Source organism: Rhipicephalus microplus, chromosome 8 (assembly GCF_043290135.1).
Source record: "Rhipicephalus microplus isolate Deutch F79 chromosome 8, USDA_Rmic, whole genome shotgun sequence".
In the NCBI taxonomy this organism is placed as follows: domain Eukaryota; kingdom Metazoa; phylum Arthropoda; class Arachnida; order Ixodida; family Ixodidae; genus Rhipicephalus; species Rhipicephalus microplus.
Window position 1 is genome coordinate 16,318,090 of NC_134707.1, and position 25,446 is coordinate 16,343,535.

The 25,446-nt window shown below is 43.7% G+C and overlaps 2 protein-coding genes and 1 non-coding gene across 3 annotated transcripts in view; all 3 read left to right on the forward strand.

The window, feature by feature from the left end:
- Nucleotides 1-20,635, forward strand: part of LOC119165718 (uncharacterized) — a 31,685-nt gene extending 11,050 nt beyond the window's left edge. Inside the window, exons 2-10 of the mRNA XM_037417799.2 lie at nt 782-850; nt 1,512-1,577; nt 2,490-2,537; nt 2,650-2,721; nt 5,544-5,591; nt 7,348-7,374; nt 7,518-7,559; nt 7,649-7,685; nt 18,589-20,635. Coding sequence (XP_037273696.2) covers nt 782-850; nt 1,512-1,577; nt 2,490-2,537; nt 2,650-2,721; nt 5,544-5,591; nt 7,348-7,374; nt 7,518-7,559; nt 7,649-7,685; nt 18,589-18,740 — 561 coding nt within the window. The 3' untranslated portion in view covers nt 18,741-20,635. The remainder of the gene's footprint in view (nt 1-781; nt 851-1,511; nt 1,578-2,489; nt 2,538-2,649; nt 2,722-5,543; nt 5,592-7,347; nt 7,375-7,517; nt 7,560-7,648; nt 7,686-18,588) is intronic.
- Nucleotides 10,026-11,334, forward strand: LOC142769127 (uncharacterized). Its single transcript, XM_075872072.1, has one exon. The coding sequence runs from the start codon at nt 10,051-10,053 to the stop codon at nt 11,332-11,334; it is 1,284 nt and encodes a 427-aa protein (XP_075728187.1). The 5' UTR covers nt 10,026-10,050.
- On the forward strand, nt 14,907-14,980 carry TRNAN-GUU (transfer RNA asparagine (anticodon GUU)). Its single transcript has one exon. It is a non-coding gene; the product is annotated as a tRNA-Asn (tRNA).
- Nucleotides 20,636-25,446: the final 4,811 nt, after the last annotated feature.

A 25,446-nucleotide genomic window follows, 5' to 3' on the forward strand; every position in this document is an offset into this window, starting at 1 on the left:
TGCTAGAGCGTAACGGACAGGGCGAAGTGAAGAGATTGGTAGTGCAATTTGTTGAGTTGTTTATGGTTATTTTTTGTAGAAGCAAGGACACTGATGTTGAACGATTTGATGGCTTGCTTGACTAAATTATATTAACAAAGCAAACACCTCAACACCTGTATGAAGGGGCGTTATCTGTATAAAATAGCAGATGCCTTTTGCGTACCGATGATGAAACTTTGTGAATTTTTTTCCCATGCACAGTTATACGTATGTAATGCACTTAACACACACAATAAAATCAAAGTCACGGTTAGTTCAATTATGTTTAAAAACAGGAATTTTGTTACAATGTCTATATACATAAAAGGCCAGTAGTTACAGACTTATAAACCTCCTGTGCCTAATAACAAGAATTATAATTACAAAAATTCAATGGCAACAAGTAAAGCTAACATTAACACAATAAGTTTGTAGACATGGAATAAACGAACACAAAACCAATAGCTATATGTGTTGAACAAGTACAAGAAGGCAGAATAAGTTAGGTAATTATTAGGATTATGTGCATATAGTCATCAACCGACAACATTCTTTTAGACATTGTCATTCACTGCAAAAAGCGTTTTAGCCCAGTTCCCTTTAGGTAATACTCCATTAGCACGCATTAGGAAGAAAGTAAGCTTTCCTAACTCGCTTACAATTGTAATCGAGATGATGAAGAAGGCGTTAACAAGGGTGCAATCGATGCGCCGGTATTGACGAATGCCGAAACTTTCTCTGCTATTCTCGCGCTTTCCAGATCCAGGAATTTTTCACATCCGACTGGGGAGCATGCGAGCCTCTAAAGAATCCACTCGTCATACCCGAGGTGAGTGCACGAACAGAAATATTTTATTATGCGCGGAAAGTGGTTTGCGTTTTATTGAATATTTCTGTCGACGTATTTAGAAATAATAGCATTCTGGTGCGAGTTGTGGAAGTTAGACACTCGTTTAGAGCCATAACGGCGACGAAAAATACATTTTCTATATTACACCAAGACTGCGATGAAACAGGAACAAATCGATATTATCGGCCTCTTATCGCCATTTAGGTGTATTTTAGTACCCTCTCAGTGGAGCAGTGATTATAGGGCTCCACTCATGAATAGAAGGTCACGGGTTCGACCCGGCAATGGCGTTCGCATTTTAAGAGGCGAAACGCTAGAAGCTCGTGCAGCATGTCATATCAGTGCGCGTTATAACCAGATGGTCGAAATTTCTGGAGCCTCCTCCACTACAACCGTCTGTCATTAAAATCACATCTTTTGCCATCTCCCCGCGACGATATTGTAGTTTTGTGACGTAAAACTTTCACTACTAATACATTTACTTTCAAACTTTAGTGTATTTTAAACTACAGTTTCAGACGGTTAACGTTAGACAAAAGTACCCAAGTTTGTGTATCATTTATCCAAATGTATACTGAGCGCTCACTTGAAAACAGATGTGCATATTGTTATGGTCAATTGGTCACGTTCCCTCACGCAGATGAGTGATCCCCAAACATGGATTCGGTGTCAGAAGCACCTTCCAGACCATCCCAGCGACATTGAGGTACGTCTTGTCAAATAGTTTTATGGTGAAAGAACAATTATGCGTTTTTATACACATAGACGTGTTAAACCTAGTATTTACTGTTCAAAATAAACGCTGAAGCAGCCAATCACCTTGCAAGACGAGACAGGGGGAAACACTTGGCAGGAGACGCGAGCATGCTGCACGAGACGCGAGCATGCGCAGTGGCTGTGTGGATGGCGCTGCCGAGGCTGGCTCCGCGACGTGGTGCCACTAAGAAATGATCCGCATTTAAAATTAAGCTTCAAGTACACGCGCAAGCGCACAGAATAATTAACTAACAACACATATCTGCGAAGTTGTGTTTTGAGCAGCATTCGAGCAGCATGCGAACTCAGCTTCATGTCGCAGTAGGTACGCGCAGCAGATAACCGTCATAATTTAATTCTGCTGAGGTCAAGGTTAAAGGCCGCATGAAAAACGTGGCCGAAGAATTACCGCCGTATTCACAAACGCCCCTCGACTCGACTTTCACCCTTAACTATACCGAGTTGAACACTGCGCCGCTGCTCGGCTGAAAATGACGCTGCGCTGCTCGGGAGTCGCACCACGTTAACGTTGATATGCAGTGACTTGCCGTGCCTACAGGGGGCGCTTCCATCGGGTTTCTCAGGTTAAGGTGAAGCGTTGAGTGAAGGGACGTTCTAGAATACGGGTGTCAGAGTCGAAATGATAAATGCAGCAACTATAACAATAAAATAAAAACGAGAAAATACAAAAGAATAAATACGATAAAAGTGTTCTTGGATTGCGAATTTCGTCAGAATCTGCGATCCACGTTGACTTGCAGTGTTCTGGGTATGGATTTCGTTTGCGAAACTGAATGTTACACCTGGAAAATTCAAACATTCATTTTTTGTATTGTGATTGTTCGCCATTCGTAATATGCAGGAATACCTCCCAAGGCTCAGCAGATGCATGCTCAAGAGCACTGGTTGGGTAAGTGGACCACTACATCCATCCCGCTTTGTTTTTAACTAGCGTTCCGGAGCATCATCTTCAAATGCAACTTTTCTTATCGTATCCTTCCCATATCTTTTTCACCTTGCAGGTTCGAAGCAACGGCAACATGAACCTAAGCAAATACCTTCAGTACCTGAGTCTCCTTGGCCTTGACAATGAGGTGGGTTGTACTTCGATGCGTTTTGTAGTACCGATAGTTATACGCGTGCATACGCGCATCATAGATTATAATACGTGTTAGGTCCCATAACCCATTGATTTAGGTCCGTTTCTACAGGTCACATATTCATATTGAACGGCTATTTCCTTGTTCAGTGAAATAATGTACTGCAGGATGGAGCTGAGCGCCCCACATGAATAACGAAAACGAAGCCAGTGGAAAGTATTTGGAATGTATTTTTCCACATGATATGTGGCAGAGAAAAACAACGATATGCAAATAGTTAAGACGATAACCTGCGGGTAGGGAAGCCCAGGTGTGAAAAGAGGTTATGGCTGTCATTGGCAGAGTGGCGAAATTCTTTTAAATGTAATGGTAAACCATTCTTCTTTCTCTCAACTCGCCATGCATACTTTTAGAAGATGCAAAGTTAAAATGTTTAATCTGGGCACTGCATCCCGTTTGTAGACCCTGAATGAGGCTGATAATTGCACAGGACTCTAGTCACTTTTCTATAGAAGGTAAAATATTAGGCGAAAGAACACGAGGTCCGAAGGAACGCTTTTGAAAGACGAGCGCAAAGTACCAACTGAAGTTTAATTGAGGAGACAAAAAATACGTGGACGTGTTAAATCAAACAACCACACCATACCTATAGCTCCGCCTCTATCACGACATGAAGTCAATATATTTTTGTCCAAATGCTACTGACGCGCAACCGTGGCCGGTGTCTCCTGCACGCACAATGTGAAAAAGTGCCGCCATATCCACGAAGTGAATGATGATGAGTGGGCGAAGCTCCAGAGGTAAACCTGGTAAACCATGAATCCTCCGTACATTTTTCCCACTCGATTTAATTACAACGCTTCCCCTAGCGTACGTCGCCGCACTAAATCGTACGATTGCCATCCACCAATGACACGCGCCATATGTGACATCATTCCTATTTTATAACATCTCGCATCTTTCATCATCAACTACAAGTACCGCCGTCTAGTTTATAACACCTTGCATCTTTTTATCATTAGGTACAAGAACTGCCATCTAGTGAACACTGCAAGCACTAAACGAGAGGTAGCTACATACAGGGGACGCACAGCCCGCGCCTTAAGGAGCTTCACCCCTAAACGCTTCGAGGATATCTCTCTTTGATCTATCACCAGATCGCGCCAAAAACTTTGTCTTATCAAGAATTGGACGGAAGCTCCAAAGCTTACAGCACTGCAGCTGCCGTCGAACTGCAAATGCCCACCCTAGTTGTCGTTTACTGGCTAGTTGTGTTCGGGAGAGCGCAACTGGACAGTAAAGGCCAAGCCTCTCCAAGAGCAACAGCTTGCTTAAATCTATTCACGGGTGGGCATGATTGAGCATAGAAATATTTTCACATCGAAGATGACGTTCACTAACGCTCCTTTTAATGTTCACGACTAATAGCGGAATACCATACTTAGTTTGCAACGTAATATGCGTACTATATCACACATGTTCAAGTCATGTCAAGGTTCATTATCCATTAATCTAACATACATGAAATGTAATGGACAACCTTTATTGAAGTCCTTCACGACATGGACTATAGCACATAGCTGGCCGCTCCAACGTTTGCACAGGCCCAGGCGCTCCGCTACATCAGACCGGGTTACAATGCTATTTTGGACCATTATCGATTCAGTCATTTATATGACCATTATGAAAAAAAAGTTTGCAAGCAGAGCGGCAGTTAACAGGACCACAAGGAAATGAGCAAAACAGCTGTATTGGAAATTCTTTATTTCTTTATGACTAAAAAAGTTTACTAAATAAAAATTTGTACTATGAAAAGAAGCTCTAAATATGATACAAGAAGCACAGGACAACACAATGTAATAACACAATACAAGCACAATGTGATTATGTAGCTACAGTGCAGATACAAAACAATGAAGTACGTGCACGTGGTTGCTTCAACGAGAAACAAGTACTCCGCAGCCTGCGCGTACCATGCAGCATATGCGAGCGCGTCGAGGTTTTCCTACAAACGCACGATGCTGCAAAAGCAGTGGTGCGAGCAAGCACCTCTTCTTCATCAAACAGGACCCTAATTTTGATGGATCGTCGTCTCACCTACTTCCTCTCTTACGTTCCCTTTTCACTTCATCCGGGAACCATTTTTGCAACAACACACAAGCTAATGCGACGCATCACGCAATATGCGCGAGAACTCGCCAACACACACGAAACGAAGCGATAGCGGCTTGCTACCGAATATGAAGACCTATGACCTAGAAGTGACATCAAGAAGAGGAGGTATACAGGCAGAGAGAGGAGAGAGGGGCGTTTTCTACATAGAGTTTGTGTACCTTCATTAGGGTTTGGTTTGCTTTGTGCGGTTGCTGGTGTCACCGTCACTGCCGTACGCACACTGTAACGCTTCATAACATGAAATGATGCGGCAGCGTATACTGTAGACACACACACACAGGCAGACTCGCACTTCATACACACACATGGCATCACGATGTGAACCCCAGCTGCCTTAAAAGCAGTGATCCCTTTACGCCATCCGAGGCGCACACACAGACAAACGCACGCACACGCACACCATCATACGAGGCCCGACTCAAATCACGATCGACTCAAACCCGTTCCACCACCCAAGGCTACCAATTACAATGACGCGTCATACGCCAGAGGGCAGGGTTTTCACAGTCGCGGCGCATTCATGCCGATCAGAGCGGAGGTTAACTCTGCAAACGCGTGCCGGGTTCCCGGCGTTTGCAACGACGCCACCCACGACCGTTTCATTCTCCTCACACGTCTCCGCTTCATCTTCTTCTTTGCAGACAATGGACAGCACGCGGGAGGCCCACAAAGGATGCATTTCAAAAGCGGTGAGTGTTCTTGCGTGCGCATTCGCAGACAGGCACGCCTTCCATTGCACCGCGAGTTTTCTCTATCGGCAGATGTACGCTCTCCCGTAGAGAAGCTATAAAAGTTGCATTACTTGCTTTGATAAAATTGAAGATGAATTCCGCAAATGTTGACGATTGCCTACCGGCAAGGTTGATGTGCTGCATGATGCATAAAGTTGGGCCAGGAATGAATATTATTTTATAAAAAAAAAGTTCATTTCACGTAACATGGCATTGAGTCGAGTGTAAATATATGTTACAAATTTTCAGCTTTGTGACGCACACGGTGCATGCCGCCTTGTTTACGGAGTGCGTTCGTAGCATGCATTCATTCATTCATTCATTCAATCATTCATTCATTTGTTGAAGACAGTCACTGCATATGGCACACATTCATTCATTCAATCATTCATTCGTTGAAGACAGTCACAGCATATGGCACACAGCAGCTGTAAAGGGTCTTTCAGCTAAAAAGCAGCTAGTAATAAAAAGTTATTCATCAGCGCTACGTGTCTTCAATTGGCGCATTATTATTTTGAGCCAGATAGAGCATGTCAGAACATTTTTCTTCCGATCTGCCAAGCTTGACGAAAATTGTCTGATGATCTTTTTAAATAGCGAGTCTAGAGAAAAACATAAGAGTTTCAATCAGCGGTTAAGATCTGTGCTGCTTAAATTTTTCCAGCCTTCGTTTAAAGTGCACCACTTTGAAAAAATGCTACGTGATTGTGGCCTAACACGTTGCTTTTTATTGCCCTGTATTGTAAGTTCAAGGAATCATCAGGCTGCTCACACACGAAGGTCATTTGAACGGGCTATCAATGATTACGATGGACGTTAAGCAACGGTAGGGTGGTACCAACAAAAAAGGAAAGAAAGAACTTTAATGAAAGAGCACCCGCCACGTGCGAATATGATACGAGATCGCAGGCAGCATTCGACGCAGGAAAACAAAACAAGCCCCGCCGCGGTGGTCTAGTGGCTAAGGTACTCGGCTGCTGATCCGCAGGTTGCGGGATCGAATCCCGGCTACGGTGGCTGCATTACCGATGGAGGCGGAAAGGTTGTAGGCCCGTGTGCTCAGATTTGGGTGCACGTTAAAGAACCCCAGGTGGTCGAAATTTCCGGAGCTCTCCACTACGGCGTCTTTCTTAATCATATGGTGGTTTTGGGACGTTAAACCCCACATATCAATCAATCAGGAAAATAAAATAAAATTTTTATTTTGTTTTATTTTCGCGTTAATGATAAAGACGTCGCCCTCTCTCCAAACGTCATACATAAGCGGCGAAGCTGAAATGTGCTGCTGCGAGCGGTTGGAGACGTCACGCCCGAAGCCTAAGTGCCACTTCAGAAACTTCCAACGATGCGGGCGTTCTGTCGTTGCCATGCTAACGCTGATCTGCCCGCAACGCCGCTTCCTCGGCTCGCCGTTTTCCCTTGCATTCGGTTTGGAAGGCTGCCGCATCCTCGGTGCGCAGTTGCTGCTAGCGCTTCGCCACCCAGGCTTGTTCTTGTGCCCGAAATCCGTCGATCCGGCGACCATGAATTCACTGTTGACGCTCTTCTAGCAAGGATGTTGAGTTAAATGCAGGAAGAATATGGATACATGCATATGGGACATGCAAACGTATGATTGCATGCTCATGGCGATATGCCCTGAAATTTTCAGATATTTTTTTACCTTTGTCGCAACAACACAATAGTTATTTTCTTTGCCCCTCTTTTGTTTCAGTACAAGGAAACAGACTTCAAAACTCAGGTTGGTGTTCTTCCATCAAAATTTATTCTTATGTGATATGTAGAGGCTCTTCAGGAGCAGTTTATTCCAATAGCTATTTTGCTACGCAGTCGCACAGTTGTGGTGGGATGCCGATTGTCATTTTTCACTTTAATTTTGCGCAGGACAAACTCTACGTGGAATGCATCTTCAAGCATTTCACCAAGGTAAGGCGTTTTTTACTCAATCAATTCACCTTGATGTGGTCGCACTGCACATCGCACCATCGTTTACAACCAATGCTCTGTCTCGGCAGGTGTGTGGGCCAAACTTTCAAGGAGCAGTCAAGGAAGGTGAGTGACTTCATTTTTAGATATCCACGTCTGAAAGTCGCCATTAACTAACGTTGCAAAGCAAACATGATATGTACCGCAAGCTAAAAATACAACACATGATAGACCTTTGTATCGCTGCCCACCAATCAAGAACAAACAAAATGAAAGATCTCCGCCCATACTAAAAATATCCGCGGAGTGAATGATGATGAGTGGGGCGAAGCTTCGGATGGTTTCATCAGTAAACCGTGAATCTATCCGTCCGTCCGTCAGTCTGTCCGTCTGTATGTCTGTCCGTCCATCTGTTTGTCTCTCACACTAGCTGCAGCTGCAGAGTGATCCATAAACTAACTGGTCACGAACCGGTCACACTAGAAAAACAAACCCACGGCTTTAGGAGGTTCGCCCCTAAAATTATTAAAACGTAATATTGACGATAGTTATAGCGCGAGAACACCTTCAAAACGACGACACAGAGACAAGAAGGACAAGAAGGACTGTGTCGTCGTTTTGTTCTCGCGCTATAACTATCGTCATGCCATACCAACTAGCCCAAGCTGCCACACTTCTAAGTAATATTGACGTTTCGGCTACCATGCGGGAGCCCTGTTCACAGTAAAGTGGCCCAGTGAAGCGTACGTCCCTTTTAAAACGTTTCCCAGACAACTTTTTTGTTCTTCATGCTTCTTCCAAACCAGGCCTTTTCAAGCCACCAACGGTTATCACTCGGATAAACTTGGAAGTTCGAATCAATGACAACAGCTAGCCCGTTTGCTAGCGAAAACTCGCTGTTATGTCACCACTTACAAGGTGCAATGTTCATAGTTCGGAGCTAAAGATATTACGTTTTCGAGGAATCTACAGTTCTGATGATTTGATTGATTTGTGGGGTTTAACGTCCCAAAACCACCATATGATTATGAGAGACGCCGTAGTGGAGGGCTCCGGAAATTTCGACCACCTGGGGTTCTTTAATCTACAGTTCTGCACTGTAATATTATCTGACAGCGCTTTCAGAATAAGAACTGCATATAGCAGGAAAAGGAAATTACTAATGTCGTAGAACACCCGGGCTCCGGTGATGGCGTGATATTTATAGATAAATTCTAGCTTCCGTCATTCTCAAATTCTGAATGAACGGGGGACATCATAAGAAGTAATTCAATAAAAAAAAATCGGGTTGTTCAATGTTTACACTTTTCGAAGCAAAACTAATCGCTGACATAGTCGTCTCAATTAGCACTTGCAGTAACAATTTGGTAAACGTAATGCTCATCATAAGCCAAAGAAGGAAGATATTGCCCAACTCATCCAAGACCTGATATTCATCGTTGATCACTCGCTATTACAGCAAAGCTATAATAGCGAGCTGTGTCGAACGCAAAAAAAAAAATGCCAATCGTTATGTACAGACACGGGCTTAATCACCGCCCAAGCATTCTGTGCAGATGCTCGAAAAATTACCCTGAAACTTTATTTTCGGTTATTTTAGAGCATTCACGCATAAGCTGGCTCAATTTTAGCCCTTTGGTCGATCACTTAATTTGTCAGATTATTAATATCAGATCATTAATATTGTCAGATTCCGCCATTGAACGATGCTGATTGGCCCAGTGGACTGCTACGACCTCTCTGATATGCCTAAACTGCGGCCGTTACGTAATTTGACAATTTGGTGGAATTAGACAGCGTCCAGGGTAGCATCCGAGCTCGCTGTGTGTCTGCGTTCCAGTGAACGATATTGTTCCAAAACCACTCCTTGCGGCACGTGACATCACAGGAGCCATGGCAGAACGGCGGTTGCGGCAGTGGGCGAGATTTACAGTCAGCTACTTTCAGGATGTTTTGGCCTGAAATATTCTCGAAAGGTCCACTTTTAATGTTTGCATAGGCGTAGTAGATTTAGTTAGAGTTATCCACGAAAAAAAAACTACGTATTGTTGGGTGACCCTGTCATGGCCTCTTCAACAAAGCAAGCCACAGCATGCGGTCCCTAATGGCCACGTATAATACAGTGTCGCCAAGAAAGTTGGGGGGGGGGGGGGGGGGTTGAGAGTATAAAGAGACAGGTGAGACGATCGAAGCTAATGTAAGCCCGGAACTGCCAAGTGATCGCCAGCTCAGCTGCGATTCAGGCCTGTCTGACCCAATGCTATGTGTAGTAATTTTTGCGTAATTAGCAAAACTACTTATGTAGCTGAGTTGCAAAGAATTCTTCCGTGTAAAATTTCAAAACAATTGGGCTTATGGATCAAAGATAAAAAGCTTCAAAGTTCTCGAAACATTCACGAGATTAGCGAGTTTGTATCTTTGGCAGTGCGAGGCATCTCGCCTCCGTGGCGCAATCATTCTGCTTCTGGTCACCGACGCGTGCGGACGCAGGATGGAAAGCTCATCCCGAGCAGCGACAGCGGCCGACGCCGGCCGCGGTACAGCGTCTCCCCTCGTTCCAAAGGACTACAGGATTATTCTGCCTTCGTTGCCATCAGGTGAAGCGATGCGTCAAGCAGTAGCTCTACACTGCGACGTCAGCGGCCGACCGTACCGCATCGACGACTTCAGGAAACCTCTCAAAGATTTAGGCGTCATACAGCAAGTAAGTGGCATCGGAGCATATCAGATGTCGCACGTGTGGCTATTGAACATGAAGACCGTGGAAGCAAAGAAAGTGCTGACAGACGCAGGCGTTATAAAAGTTAAAGACCGGGTATGTCTTGTCATTGACCCGACGCGGCAAGAAGTTAAAATGAAATTGCACTGGCTAGCGTTCGATGTTACAAAAGACGCTATTCGACGTGCCTTCTATGAATACGGCGACGTCAAGGAGGTGACCGATGACCGATGGAGAGTCGAGGATTTTGAAGGAGTTGAATCGACCACTCGTGTAATACGCATGCAACTACGAGATGGCGTTTCAGTGGATCAACTGCCCCATCAGGTGCGTATTGGCAGCAGTACGGCACTGGTCGTGGTGCCGGGAAGACCGCCTTTGTGCTTGCGGTGCCGAAGCACGGGGCATATGCGACGCGATTGTAAGGTCCCAAGGTGCAGCGAATGCCACTCTTTCGGGCATGAGCGGGATGAGTGTAACCGTTCATACGCACGAGCTGCAGGGCGACGACCAGAGACTCAACAGAGTGAACTTCTCATGGATGAGGAGGAATCTGAACAAGCGTCTTTGCCTGCGATACCACAGAAGCAGACGACATCGGACGACACGCCGGTGCTGGGGAAAAGCAAGCAAGTTTCTTCAGCTCCGGACACGACCGCCGAACGGAAGATGGGAAGTCAAGCGGCCCCAACGACTAGCGAAGAGACGCGTCCTGCGCCTGCGATGCACGCCGCGTCGCAGCTGCAAGCAACGCGCCCTGAAACGCCGGCGTCCCAGGCCAACGCTGCTTCGACTCCTCTAAACTCGGCTTCACAGCACTCTTTGGCGAACGAAACACACGAAAATGAGGATTTGCCTAGTGATCTGGATACCTTAAACATGGAATTAGAATCGGCGTCTGCAAAACGCCGTCGCGATTCAGACGACGGTGCTCAAGTAGACGAAACGCAAGTAAAGTCGGAAATGCAGTGGAAGGTGGTCAGTGGAGGCAAGAAACGAAACGCTGCCCGCCAACGGTCGTCGTCGCTCAAACGCGAAGATGGCCGCTCAAACTAAAGGTGTACAACATGGATCCGCCCTGGACGACGAGAGCCCAATAAGTGAACGTGCAGGGCTCTCAGCCTGGACCCGCTCACCGATCACGTCGCTGAGCGGGTCCGTGAAAGCAGCGACGCTCAATATACGAGGACTGGCTTCCAGGAAGAAACAGACTCAGCTCTACAGACTAGCCATGGACCAAGACCTGGACATTATTGCAGTTCAGGAAACCAAAGTGGAGAGCGTGGACGCCACCGAGAGCCTACTGCAACGTTTCACCGGACGCTACACCGCCAGCGTCAGTCATGCAGTTGGTAGGTCGGCAGGGTGTGTGATCTTTGTGCGGAATAGTTTAGGTGCCAGTGTTCGAAACGTCACGTCTGACTCATCCGGAAGGTTTGTTGTTTGTGATTTGACCTTCTTTTCTCTTAATTGGCGAGTGATTTGTTTATATGCACCTCTTAAAGTTGATGAACGGTGTGTAACATTCGACGAAATTCGTACTTATTGTGAATGCGATCGCATAGTCATCCTTATGGGAGATTTTAATTGTGTGATCAGTGCCGATGATAAAACAAGTACATCCAATTTCAACGACTCAAGCACAGTCGCGTTAACGAATCTAATTTCTGACTTAGACCTTGAGGATGTTGCAGAGTGTATTGGTAAAGGACCAACACTGTATACGCATTTCCAAGGCTCCAGTCATGCGCGCCTAGATAGGGCCTACGTATCACTGGATTTAATTCCGATTATCAGTGAGTACAATGTCCTCCCTATTTCATTTAGTGATCATTGCTTAGTATCATTTGTAATAGGTAAAAGGAATAGACGTAGACCAGTATTTAACTGGGACACGTGGAAGCTGAATTCTAATCTCTTGGAAGATGAAAAATTTATGGACAGTGTTCGAGAGGCGTTGGTAAACATAGATAGTGGGGACCAAAAATACGGAGTGAAGTGGGAACAATTTAAACAGAATATAAAGTTGATAGCTATACAACGCTCATGTGTAATAAAACACGGAAAGAGTGAAGAAGAAAGAACCCTACGTTTAAATCTCAAAGAACTGCTAGCAGAGGACAGCAAAACGCCAGGCTTATTCACAAATGATATAAGGTCAGTAAAGTCCAAATTGGAACAAATTGATGAGGAGAAATATCGTGGCGCACAAATAAGGGCAAGGGCAGAGAAAATGACCGTAGGAGAGAAACCGACCAAAAGAATGCTTGGTCTCGAAAAACGAAACGCTCAGCGGAATGTTATACATCAGATTGAATACATGGGTAACGTTACAAGTGAACAAAGATATATAGAGGATGCTTTCAACGAGTACTACACCACTTTATTTGATAAATGTAAAGTAAATGTAGATGAATTCAAGAATGAATTTTTAAAATTAATGCCAAAGGTTGAGGACTGCAGGAAAGACAGCCTAGAGTGTCCTATTTCTGAACCGGAAGTGACAAAAGCAATCATTGCCCTCCATTTAGGAAAGTCCCCAGGACCTGATGGCTTAACAGCCGCTTTTTATAAAGAATTCAAACACGAACTAGCACCGATCCTGGCAGCGGTTTTTAACGAAGCCTTAGACATAAAGACTTTGCCACCTTCTTTTCTGCTATCTCATACTATTTTAATACCAAAAACTGAGGACGCAGTTAAATTACGTGAAGTGAAATCGTACAGGCCAATTAGTCTCTCAAATATCGACTACAAGATTTTGATGAAAGTGCTAGCAAGGAGACTGCAGACAGTTATTAATAACATTGTGGGCGACCACCAGACATGTGGGATCAAACGGCGCACTATATTCACAAACATTCACAAGGCACGAAGTGTATTGGAGTGCTGCGATGTCACAAATGATCACATCGCGATGATCCAGATAGATTTAGAAAAAGCATTTGACCGAGTACCGCACAAAATTCTTTTTCTTTTGTTAGACTATGTCAATGTTGGCAAAGTAATTCGAGATACAGTTCGAATGGCATATACTGGATGTAAAACTCGGCTAATCATCAACAAAGTTCTTGGGAAACGAATTAATGTCAGACGTTCTGTACGACAAGGCTGCCCTTTGTCTTCCCTCCTATTTTCAATTTATATAGAGTCATTTTGCCAAAAAGTCATGAAAAGCAATAACATAGTGGGGTACAAACTACAAGAAGCTGAAGTACGGGTACTAGCATACGCAGATGATATAGCTGTGTTTTGTAAAGATTATGATAGTATCGCTGAAACCATAAAAATTGTGAACCTTTATTGTAATGCAAGTGGTAGTTTGGTAAACTGGAGCAAGTGCCTGGGTTACTGGCACGGCGAATGGCCTGTGACTCCACAATTTGTGGCTGGTATTTCATGGACTACTACTCCAGTACGATACCTAGGTGTGCCATTAGAATATTATTGTGACAGTGAACCGTACTGGCGGCGTCAGGTCGTGGAGCTACGAGAAAAAGCTGAAAAACTCAATGGTTTCCAGCTATCAATTTTCGCACGAGCGACATTTTGTAACGTATTTTTAGTCAGTAAGCTCTGGTATGTCCTTCAGGTAATGCATTGTTCACGTGTGAATCTACAGAAGCTTCATCGAATATTTGCTGTTTTCTTGTGGGGTTCTTCTTGGGAGCGAACAAGTAGAACTAACTTATTCAGACGGGTTCGCTCTGGAGGACTTGGTCTGTGTCATTTGTATCTTCGTCAGTTAGTTAATCGGTTTATGTTTTTCCGAAATAATCGAGACCCATTCATACGTACTGTTATACAGCTTAGGCTTGGAAGACGGTTGCCAGAATCAAAGCAAGTGTTAGAGGTTTCTTAAAAGAAGTTGTTGATTCATGTCTCTTTCTAAAAACACGTTTTTCATTGGAATACCTCAGTACGGTTTCGCGTAAAAAGTTATACAAAGATTTAGTAGAAACAGTTCTTCCTGTTCCCCTATATAGAGCATTATACCGTGTAGGCCCAGGCCAAAATGTCTTAAGCCGTGTTAAAAAAATGGAGGTAACACCTGGAGCGAAATCCTTTTTCTTTAAGTTGCACACTGGGACCTTGCCCGTGAAAACATGGATGCAAGAAAAAGGCTTATTCGTTCCTTGGGGTGTTGATTGCCTTCTCTGCAAAAAGCCGGAAACAATTGAACATGTTTTCCTGGACTGCTGGGATGCAGTCTTTTTCTGGGATGTTCTCCAAAGGACTTTGAAAAAGGATCTGCCTCTCGATGCCTATGGCATCAGATTTCTACCAGTATCAAATGAAGAAGGAATACCTTTCGACCTAGTTATGTTACTGGGCCTGCACGGTATATGGCAATCTAGAATGGCGGTGCGCCATGCTGATGTTAATGCACGTCCGGTCAGGCAATATTTCTTTCAATCTGTCTGTTCGTTCGTGGAAGCACAAAAGGTTCAACAAGAGGTGCCCGAGTGGCTTCATGAAGTAGAAAGCCTTCTACAGATGAAGGAATTTTAAAAAGCCTGTTAAATATGATGCTTTTTACCTCTTTTTTGTTTCATGTTTCTACTTTGTTTGATGTATATATGTTTGTGAATGTTGTATGTAAACAGGCAATAAAGAAAGAAAAAAAAGCCTCCGTGGCGCAATCGGCTAGCGCGTTCGGCTGTTAACCGAAAGGTTGGAGGTTCGAGCCCTCCCGGGGGCGGCGAAATTTTTCTTATAAAAACAATTGTTTTTTTTTAACAATGCGTACTATTTTTCTTCAAACAGCATGCCAACCTACAGAGAAAAAAGATTTGTTTTCATGGCCACAGATAACTCTCACAATTTCAAAATAACCATGCTTTCCGCAAGCACACGCTTAGTATGTGACAAAACGCGCCAAGAAAAAGCCGGTGGCAGTGCGACCTTGACATTTACGCCCTAATCACCGCCATGTGATAGATTTTGACGCCATCTGTTATTCTCACACCATTTCTAATCTGTAATAATAAAGCACATTGTCATCTGAGACGGTCATAGACTTGACATACCAAGTTTTAAGGAATGGCGCTGAGCCAATGTCACAAAAAATACAAGGAACGCACTTTGCAAACCTTCACGACACCCGCCGCAATTGTGGCGCGATATTTAAAAGTGAAACATTGAAATTGATTTTCCCCCTGTATTAAATATGCGAGAGTCCAAATAACAACGTTAGTCCTAAGAGTAGAATTTGTCGATATAAAGCAATTCATCGTTCACCTTAGTGTTCCTTCAAGCACGAATATGCAAGGCTTTCGTTTTCAGTGACGTTTGGAATCAGTTTTGGTCGTAAAGCAACTGCTGTGACTAGTATTTTAGAGCTCCGCAAAGTCGCATGAACCGCATACCTGTAGGGAAGGCAAGAAGAGCAAAGGCTCGGAGGATAACCAGGCGAGCGTCTTGTTTGCTACGTTACATCGGGGATAAGGGAATATGGATGAGACAGAGTGCAAGCACTGGACGCACCTAGAAGTGCAATCAGTCACTGAGGCCAGAGTGTCTTTGACATACATAGCTTTAACGTTCTGACATGCGACTCACGCGGGCAATCGAGAGGGTCGTGGGCGAGCTCCGATTACTGAAGCGCTCGAACCACTGGATTAAGAACCTCCAGCATTTACAGGGAGCTGTCGGAGTATTTAGCCTATTCAAAAGCCTAAATATTGTGCCCAGAAGAGATCGAAGCATCGTAGGAATGTCCTGGTCTTTTTCAGGCAGTAGTAATTAAATTCCGCTGGGGATAGACATCGTTGCAGTCTGAGTAAAGTGGGGCTGAGGGTACGTGCTGCTTGCGGCAATCCGGTTAGAGTAAATCCGACAGGACCTAAAAGTCTTCACTGATTGAGATGTTTACGAACCAGCTATAGGCATTCTTTTCTTTCCACCGTCTTCAGTTCGTGTTATCGGCGTGACAATAGATCTCTTCTTAGTGGCGAGATCCATTCGATGTGGTTACCTCGATATAATAGGCACACTAGTCATCATGCTGAATGTTGGGACGTCGCTTTACAAGAAGCAAAATAAATGAAAAACGCATAAATAAAACCTTTGTAAGGAATTAATGAGCAAAAGTGTTAGGAAAACACTACCATATTACATCGCACGCGGCAAACGAACAATTATGTAATACAAAAAAAACAGTTCGGGAGAGTTGCTTGTTGGGCGAATTGGTACATACTTAGTAAACAACAAAAGCCACAAACCGCCTAAATCAAAAGAAAAAAAAAGAGCAGTAGAAACAGACATAGAGCAGAGACGTCAGTTAGTGCCCCATCTCTGCTCTTTGTTTCTACTGCTCTGTTTGTTTTTTTCTGATTTCGCCTTTTTGTGACTTTTGTAGTTTAGTAAAAAAAAGTGTTTCAAAAAACGTGCTCGATAAACTTCAAACGTAAGTGAAATGCCACCATTCCTCCCTACTTTTACAGTTTCCCTATCCGTGCCAACCAACAGGCACTCGCTATGGGAAATCAAATTGTCCTTGCATCAATAACACATGCTGCCAAGACGCACACAGTAAGAGATTAACAGATTGATTTCAAATCATTTTATTCCTCTCAGGTGGTCAGGTAAAACGGGAGAAATGCGAAATCTGAGCCCCTTCTGTTTATTGATTTTTATCCAGCTTACTATGCAACAGAGTTGCGGGATTGACCACGCAAAAAACAAAAAAAAGCTGCACAGGGAACCTTTAGGGAACACGCATAGAAAGCAGGTTCTCAACGCTTCGATTGATTGATTTGTAGGGTTTAACGTCCCAAAACCACCATATGATTATGAGAGACGCCGTAGTGGAGGGCTCCGGAAATTTTGAACACCTGGGGTTCTTTAACGTGCACCCAAATCTGAGCACACGGGCCTACGACATTTCCGATCGGAAATGCAGCCGCCGCAGCCGCGATTTGAACCCGCGACCTGCGGGTCAGCAGCCGAGTACCTTAGCCACTAGACCACCACGGCGGGGCCTTCTCAACGCTTCAACAAAGGAACATGGTATACATAACGCATTACCTAACAAATCAACAAATGGTGATAATTAATAAGAGGGCTAGCGTAGAAATGTTTTCCACGGTTGAAGAAAAATGAAGTGGGGAGGAAAAAGCACACGAACTAATGGAGGCCATAGCACCGACCTTAATACGTCGCACATTTCAGGACAATAGCTACAGTGATACATCTTTTTTGAGTCCGTAATGACGCAAAGCTATCAGTAAACAAAACTAGCATGTAGCCATCGCAGTTAGTTTAATACGTGTCAACAATCCAAGGTTCTAACTTGCACAACTTGAAAAAAAAAAGAGAATTATGTTCTTAACGTCTACAACTCTCCAATCGCTAGCCAATCCTAATTTTCCGAATAAAGCTCATCACCGCGTGATATTCATGAAATGCGGCCACTGACTAATGCTAATTATTGCGATTAAAGAGTGAAAAAATTACAGCATATCCATGGAGCCAATGATGATGAGTGTGACGAAGCTTCGAAGGGTTTTATCGCCAAACCGTGAATCATCCGCTGGCCGCGTCCATCCGTCCGTCCATCTGTCTGTTTTTGTATGTATGTATGTATGTATGTATGTATGTATGTATGTATGTATGTATGTATGTATGTATGTATGTCCGCATGTCCGTCTGTACGTCAATCCATCCGTTCGTCCTTCTAGTGAACGCTCCAAGTATACCACCATCTCGCATCTTTTCATTATATATTCTTCATATACAAGTGCCGTCATCGAGCGGACATTCCAACGACTAAAACGAGCTTTTCCCTAATAGAGAAAGCTCTCACACATCAAATAAAGCACGTGACAGGCATGAATCAGTATACACGTACAATCATGCGAAATTATTTTTCATGTGTGTTTAGACGATGTGAGAGTTTTCGTTAGAATACGTGGTTCCTCGTTTGGTCTATATTCGATATTTGCAATACGAGACAAACAATAGATAGATAGATAGATAGATAGATAGATAGATAGATAGATAGATAGATAGATAGATAGATAGATAGATAGATAGATGATAGATGATAGATAGATAGATAGATAGATAGATAGATAGATAGATAGATAGATAGATAGATAGATAGATAGATAGATAGATAGATAGATAGATAGATAGATAGATCTACGCCAATTTTACCGTGTACAGGCACACACCCGTAAGCGCTAAGATTGGCAAAAGCTGGCGGTTTGTTTCCAAACACGAACTGTTCCTGCCGATTGCACTTTCGAGCAGTCCCAGTAAACATATCGATCGCTTTCAGCCACCTCGTTTTGTGGGATTGCGCAGGTTACATTGTCGGCATCACGCAGCTCAGCTTCATGCCAAGGATGGGCCCGATGGAGGTGGTCGATGACGTGGACGATGACGACGTCGTGGAGACGCCGCCCGAAGAGCCCGTGCCACGTCCAGTCAACGAAACCGCCACCATTGAACCATGAATAAGAATTATGACTCATTTGCACAATTTGCGAGTATAACGCGTAGATTAGACAAACATAGATATACCTGTTAGCTAACCGAGTCGTATAACGTATTGATTGGCTCGCGTAAGGGGAAACACAGGGCTTTTATTCACGCGTGGTAAACTGTGGTAAAAGATTTCGTAATATGAAACGAGGAATGAAGCCCGAATTGTAATTGTTTCGAAAACGCCTATATGGCTCTAGATTTTTTTTTTTTGCAGTTCGGGAATGCATCAAGCACATTAGGTGACTGACTGATTCTTCCCGAAGCAAGTCGCACAAACTATTGAGTTTGTTATTAGGGACCACTGAACATTCAGTCGGTTTCGAATCGATTACGTCAATTAAGAACTGTTCACTCGTGCATAACAGCTTGCGATACCATGCCCGAGTTATACTATATTTTTGTTTTCGAAGACCACGTTTACCCGTTTTCTAATGAGTGCAATTATAGCAACTCCTGACCGATGATCGCCTACCGCATTTTCTCGCGCGCTGCGCGATCATAGCTAATATTGGCACGATCCGGCCTCATTCACTAAAAATGGCTATTGCGACTGCTGTACAAGGACATCCGGTCTGTATTCGATAATTGCGTTGCGTATTTCTCTGTGAAATATGACCTGCTTGTAGATACCGTAAGGTAATTGAAAGCATGAAAACTTAATATATAATAATTATGTCAGTGTTATCCTGTATTCCGGTCTGTTATGAAATCAATGAAGCGTTTGTGACGCTCCCTCACGTAATTACTTTTGTACTGCAGTCTATTCGTATTTATCACAACAAAAAGACCGAACAGGCCACGTTAAATATTGTAGATATATTCAAGAACACGGCTGATAAGGGCACGTAAATGTTACGTGATGGCATATTTTTCCGTTTTTTTTTATCGCCTTATCAAGTCGGCACTCACGAAAGCGGCTTTCTTCTCGGCATTGTAGAAGCCCAATATAAAAATACAGCTTAAGTTCTTGTTTTTTGATTTGCTTTAGCCGCATTTATAGAAACTGAATCTCGCACTACGTAATCACAAACCAAAACGATGCCATCGGTAATATTTTAACCGTTTCAAGTCAATCGTGTGCAACCACACACGTATTTTAGAGTTGCTGCAAGCCACTGTATTTAATGATCTTGGCATTGAGCTACGACTTTTGAATACCTCTTTCTGGCGCTTTTTTCAATCAGTGCGTGACATTTACCCTGGTTTAAACGTCTAAGCTAGCTTTATCGCAAGCTTGGTGTCATTACGATTTCTGTTTTTTTAGTCATTGCGAGCGTTTTACTTTCTAATCATACCGAAATACCCAGGTACAGCAGCAACTAGGTGATTTCAGGACAAACCAAAGTAACGTTGGCATAAACAGTCCTTGAATTCTGCATTACAGCTCGTATAATATGCTCATTTCACCCAACGCCTGTTCGCCCAGCAGTGAACATTGCATCTACAGCTTCAGTTAGATCATTTGCCCTTGAAGCATACTATACTATCAAATCATTACGATTATGCGGGTTATCACGACTCAACACACGCACCGCAACTTCATATTCAATGTTCGTGGGAAGCGCAATATTGGGCTTTGTTACTGCGTATTCATACGGTATCATTCCAAAGCTTCATCGAACTTACATATACGAACGCCACACTGAAACAGAAGCAGCTCGTACCTTAGTTTCTATTTACATTGTTTTCTGCTTATTATATCTTGATATTCCAGGTAACAGAGTGCACAGCTTGTTAGAAAGGAAATACTTTAATGATGGTAACAACCTCGTTGCGACCGAGTTCACTTCTCAAATGCCATTATTTGAAACCACCGCGAACACGCATGCAGCGAATGTTTCTGCAATAAAAATTCATTTCACAATATCGTTTTCATGCCTGTACTGCTTTACACTTCCATATATTTGCAAAGCTCATATTAGCGTATAAAAAGGTAAGTGTGAATTGATACACCCCTTCATTATAGAACCTAACAACACTTTTGAGGAAAAAGAGCATGCAAAAGTGCAAACAATAACGTCCTTTTTTTCTGCACAAGACACCTAACGTCCGGTCCATCTTAGATCACTATAACTTGTTTTTTTTTTTAGAAGTACGGGAACACATGCTTAACAAGCCTGTCAATCATAGGCTTTTTGTACTTGTGTTTTGTAAAAAAGGCATCTTTAGAACATTAGAAAAAAAAACTGCGCTGCTACAAACACGTGCACGAAATTAGTACAGCATGAGCTCTAATAAGTCTGGCAATAATTTTGTAGACCCACTTCCTGCTGGAGTTCTTCAACCAGGAAATGTTGGAATACTTGAAACTTGGCTGTCTGATCTAAACCCAGATCATGATTAGCCCTATGAAAATCACCGTTACAATTAGGTTAAATTTGCAAATGCAAACTAGGAGGTTTCCGGTTATAGATGCATGTCAAGCAGTGTTCTGCATTTATAATTTACCGCTTACTATATCTCTACATTTTATGTGAATTTAGGTAAAACGTTTTAATATGCATAGAAGACGTGCATGCTTTGGTTGGGTTGGTTCACGTGAATGCTTCTGCGCATAAGCGAGTGACCGTCATTGACAGTTAGTTGTCAGTCACAACTGCAACCTGGACCCAGCAAGGTGCAGAAGTCTCGCTATCTCTCGCACTCCGTCTCGTATATAGGCAGTTATCACGTAACATTAACCTTCATCTCAACTTCAGTACTTACTGGTCGCCAACACACCCCTCTGCCACTTCAATTTTTGTCTCCTCTACGAGACACATACCCTGCTAAGGAACAGAAAGAAGAGCATACCAAATTATACCATTCATAAATCCAATAGCCAAACACGCAAAGGGAACATCGTTCCATTCCCGACTACATGCAGGCGCTCACGCCAAAAGTGTACAATTTGATTGCTGCCGAAGAGATGGGTCGTCCACGGGCAAGCAGGATCTTTTGAGCAGCTCAGTGAAAGTCAGCGTTGGTTCTTTGGCAGTCAGCTCACGGAGCATAGTCACGAAAAGCGGCGGTTGTCTCGCTCAGTGAGCTGTAAGAGGCTTGCTGACCCGCTGGTTGAACCAGATTGAACCACTCCATTTCTATCGCGTTCTGCGACAGGTACGTTGCATTTTGGTACGGCTTTTGCGCCATCTCTAGGCGGTGGGCGCGAGCACCTCTCCCCTCACTTCAGGGCTTGTAGTCCACCTCTTATCGACAATTAGAACGAATGGGTAAAACCACTTTGAGCACAAAACAGTATTCATGCTATAAAGCGGTTTTTCTGCTAGTAAAAAACAAAAGTCATGGCCACTTCATGCGACCCCCCCACCTCCTTCTTTCTTAAAAGAAGTCAGTGGCTGTATCCACCCCTGTCGCATATGCTAACCCTATCACGACCGACACCATACTCGCGTTGCGAAGATGCTACTATGAACACGCCGAACACAGCATTATTTCACATTTGATCACCCACACATGCAAAACAATTTTGTTAGATTGAAGAGCACATGCAGCTGGTGAATGCCACAAACTTCCCGCCAAAATATGAGCTTCTCTTTTTGACCCGCAGATGGCGCCAGCACTTCTGTGAACTGCGCAATCTAGAGGCGCTAGCGCTAGTTCACGAAAAGGCGGCTCTCCGAGTGGTGTTGTACGCTGAACATTGCATGTGCGCGTCTCATACTTTTGCGAAAGTGGGTGTTTTTTTTTTTTTTTTCGTGAGGCCAGGACACTGTGTTTCCCCGTTGCAAAGGGGCAGGCCACTACTACATCAGCAGCAGCAGCGAAGCCTTAGGAGGAAAAAGAGAGAGGGGGGCGCTGCGGCCCATGCTTTGAAGGTGATTCAAAGAATGTTTCAAAACATGCAAGATGGCGCGCGAAAATTTGTTTACATCGGTGTTGCTGCCGTAACCGCACCCACGTTGCACTCACGCGTTCGATGCTCGACGTTTTGAAAGCTTCGCACCTGCGTTGTGTTTCGCGAACTGGTGACGCATCAATGCTTCTGTTCGCACTGAATCAGCGCAACGAGCGCATTCTGTTGGAGCCAGTACTGCAAAATGCACCGTCAACACATCGAGCCGCTGCCGGCGAGCGCAAGTCCTGCCAAGTTTCAAAGCCCACCACAAGACTCCTTAACAATTCAGTTATTGAAACTCGTCTGGACATCACGTAATTCCTTAGCACGTGCATAATCGTGCAGTTTACTTGGGAAATTAGGCGTTCTTTAACAAGCAGACAAGCATTTGTACTTTGTCTTGACTGAAAAGCCTGCCGTCACTGGGAGCACGCCATCCCGATGATCACGTCGCGTTGTCCGCCACGGTCATTCTAAAACTACGGTGCTCTGCTTCTGACACCAAGGCTGCTGGTTTATTTTCGGCGGCACTATGGTGTTGTGGTTTCGGGACACCATGTTGTGCTCTACAGAAGATCGGCTCCAGTTAGGATGGACTGTGGCAGGTTAGTATCATATTACTGGACAAGATTAGCATTATCGTCAGCAATTAAAGTTATTTATTGTAGAACCCCCAATGACTAGCATTTTACATTACCTAAAGTACAGTTGTTTGTGCCACAAAACAATCGCAGGAATGAAAAAAAGAAAGCATGAGGCACTTAGCAATATGTTTTCGTAGATGCTTACATACTTCTAAAGCAGACCTTCATTGCAAGCTATGCTTCAAATGTGGTAAATACAGGGATTTTGGCGATATATGTGCAAGCTCAGAGAATGGAGCAGCAGACAGAATTCAAACGGTTGAAAGAAGCTTTTCTTTTTTCAGGCATCAAGTAAAAGGATCACAATAGTGCAACAATGTCCAGCGGAAACATTAGCACTTTCAAGAACATTGTGAAGCTACAAAAACTTGAATTCTTGAAAAAAAAAGAGTATAGACCACTGCACCAAAACTGTCGTATTCGTTCATTGTAAATGCCCAAATAAGTGCAAGCGAATCGAAACACATCTCTCGCAGGTAACCAATGGTACTAGTGGAATTGTTGGCAAACAAATGCAGTAAGACTGCTGCACCATGGTGCAACAATCTGCCACAGGTACGTGCCGATTCTATTTACCTCATGGTTCATTTTCGCTTTCCTGAACTTCTTTCCGGAGCTGGCACATCGCATCAATGTCATTCCACCTTGATTGATATGTAGGGATTAATGTCCCAAAACCACCATATGATTACGAGAGATGCCGTAGTGGAGGTCTCCGGAAATTAAGACCACCTGGGGTTCTTCAACGTGCTTAGCACATGGGCCTACATTTCCGCCTCCATCAGTAATGCACCCGCAGCAGCCAGGATGCCATCCCGCGAACTGCGGGTCAGCAACAGAGTATCTTAACTACTAGACCACGGCGGCGGGGCATTCCACCTTACAACTTTCAAGCAAAGGATTGCTGGCATCTCACACGCCTTCATAGATTCAAAAACAGCCTTGACTGCAATCACCAATGACAGTTCAGATTTTCACTGTGCTATTAGACCTTCCTACTAAAAAAAAAAACTAGATGTGCTGTATGCCTGTCACACTTGATTTGATTTCTTTGATTGATCACAGTACAGTGTAACAGGAGACAGGGGGAACCGTAATGACAGCTTGAGGGTTCCGTCGCCCCCTTTGAAAACAATGGCAGTAGGTGAACAGCATCACATTTACGCAATATCATATACCTCGAACAGGGGACCCCACAATGATATACTTGCTTTTCCTAAAACTGTCACATTGTTTTGGGACATGACTGTTTTATACTTAAAGGTTTTATACTGTAACAAGATTCATACTGCAGGCAGAGTAATGGTTTGTAGTTGAATGATCAATGAATTGTATTGCCTGCTCATACAAGATAAATGTACGACAACTATTTCCAGTTCACTGACGCCAGCACACGGTTCTCAGTGTGAAGGCAAAATGGTTGAGGACCGCATGCAGTGCGATGCCAGCGCATGGTAAACACCGAATGGTCGCGATTTTCGGAGCCCTGCACTATGTGTCCTGGTTTCGGGACACTATGTAGTGCTCTAAAAGAGATCGGCTCCAGTTTAGGTACAAAAGCTACGTTTCGACATTCCAGGGTGTTCATGTTGCAAAATTGGTTGTGAATAGGTTGTCACAAGACACCAATCAACATTGTCATGATTTGACAAATATTAATTTTCCTCATACAGAAACTAACAGACTCCAGGACTGTCTAATGAACAGTGTGCAAAGGTAGAGATAACCTGTGTACCTTTTACTTCCTTGTTTTTGTACAAATATGTACCTGTTCTGATGTCTACTAACCCGGAAAAGTCCGGGATGTGGACTCTTCAGGTCAGAGTTCTGAAATATCTGGCATCTTATTCATGTTGTTTACTTTCTTTGCTACTGTTCCCTCCCCAATTGTAAATTGTCCCAATGTCCCCAATCAAAAGTGAAAGACCATAAAACTTTCACTTGACAAATCCTCCTTCACATTGTCTTACCTTCCATGTTGCACATGAAATATTCACTCTGTTGCTTGTACATATCACACACCATAAAAGACTTTCGAACATCAATACTGAAGTCCTCAACATTTGTGCATCTTTACCATGATTGCAGCTCAGCTTGATTCTAGAGCTTCTGGATCGGCCAGACTGCCATTAGAAGAATCTCCATTTCATGCGTCTTATTGGTTTTTTTTTTTTCGAATTTCATATTCAGATA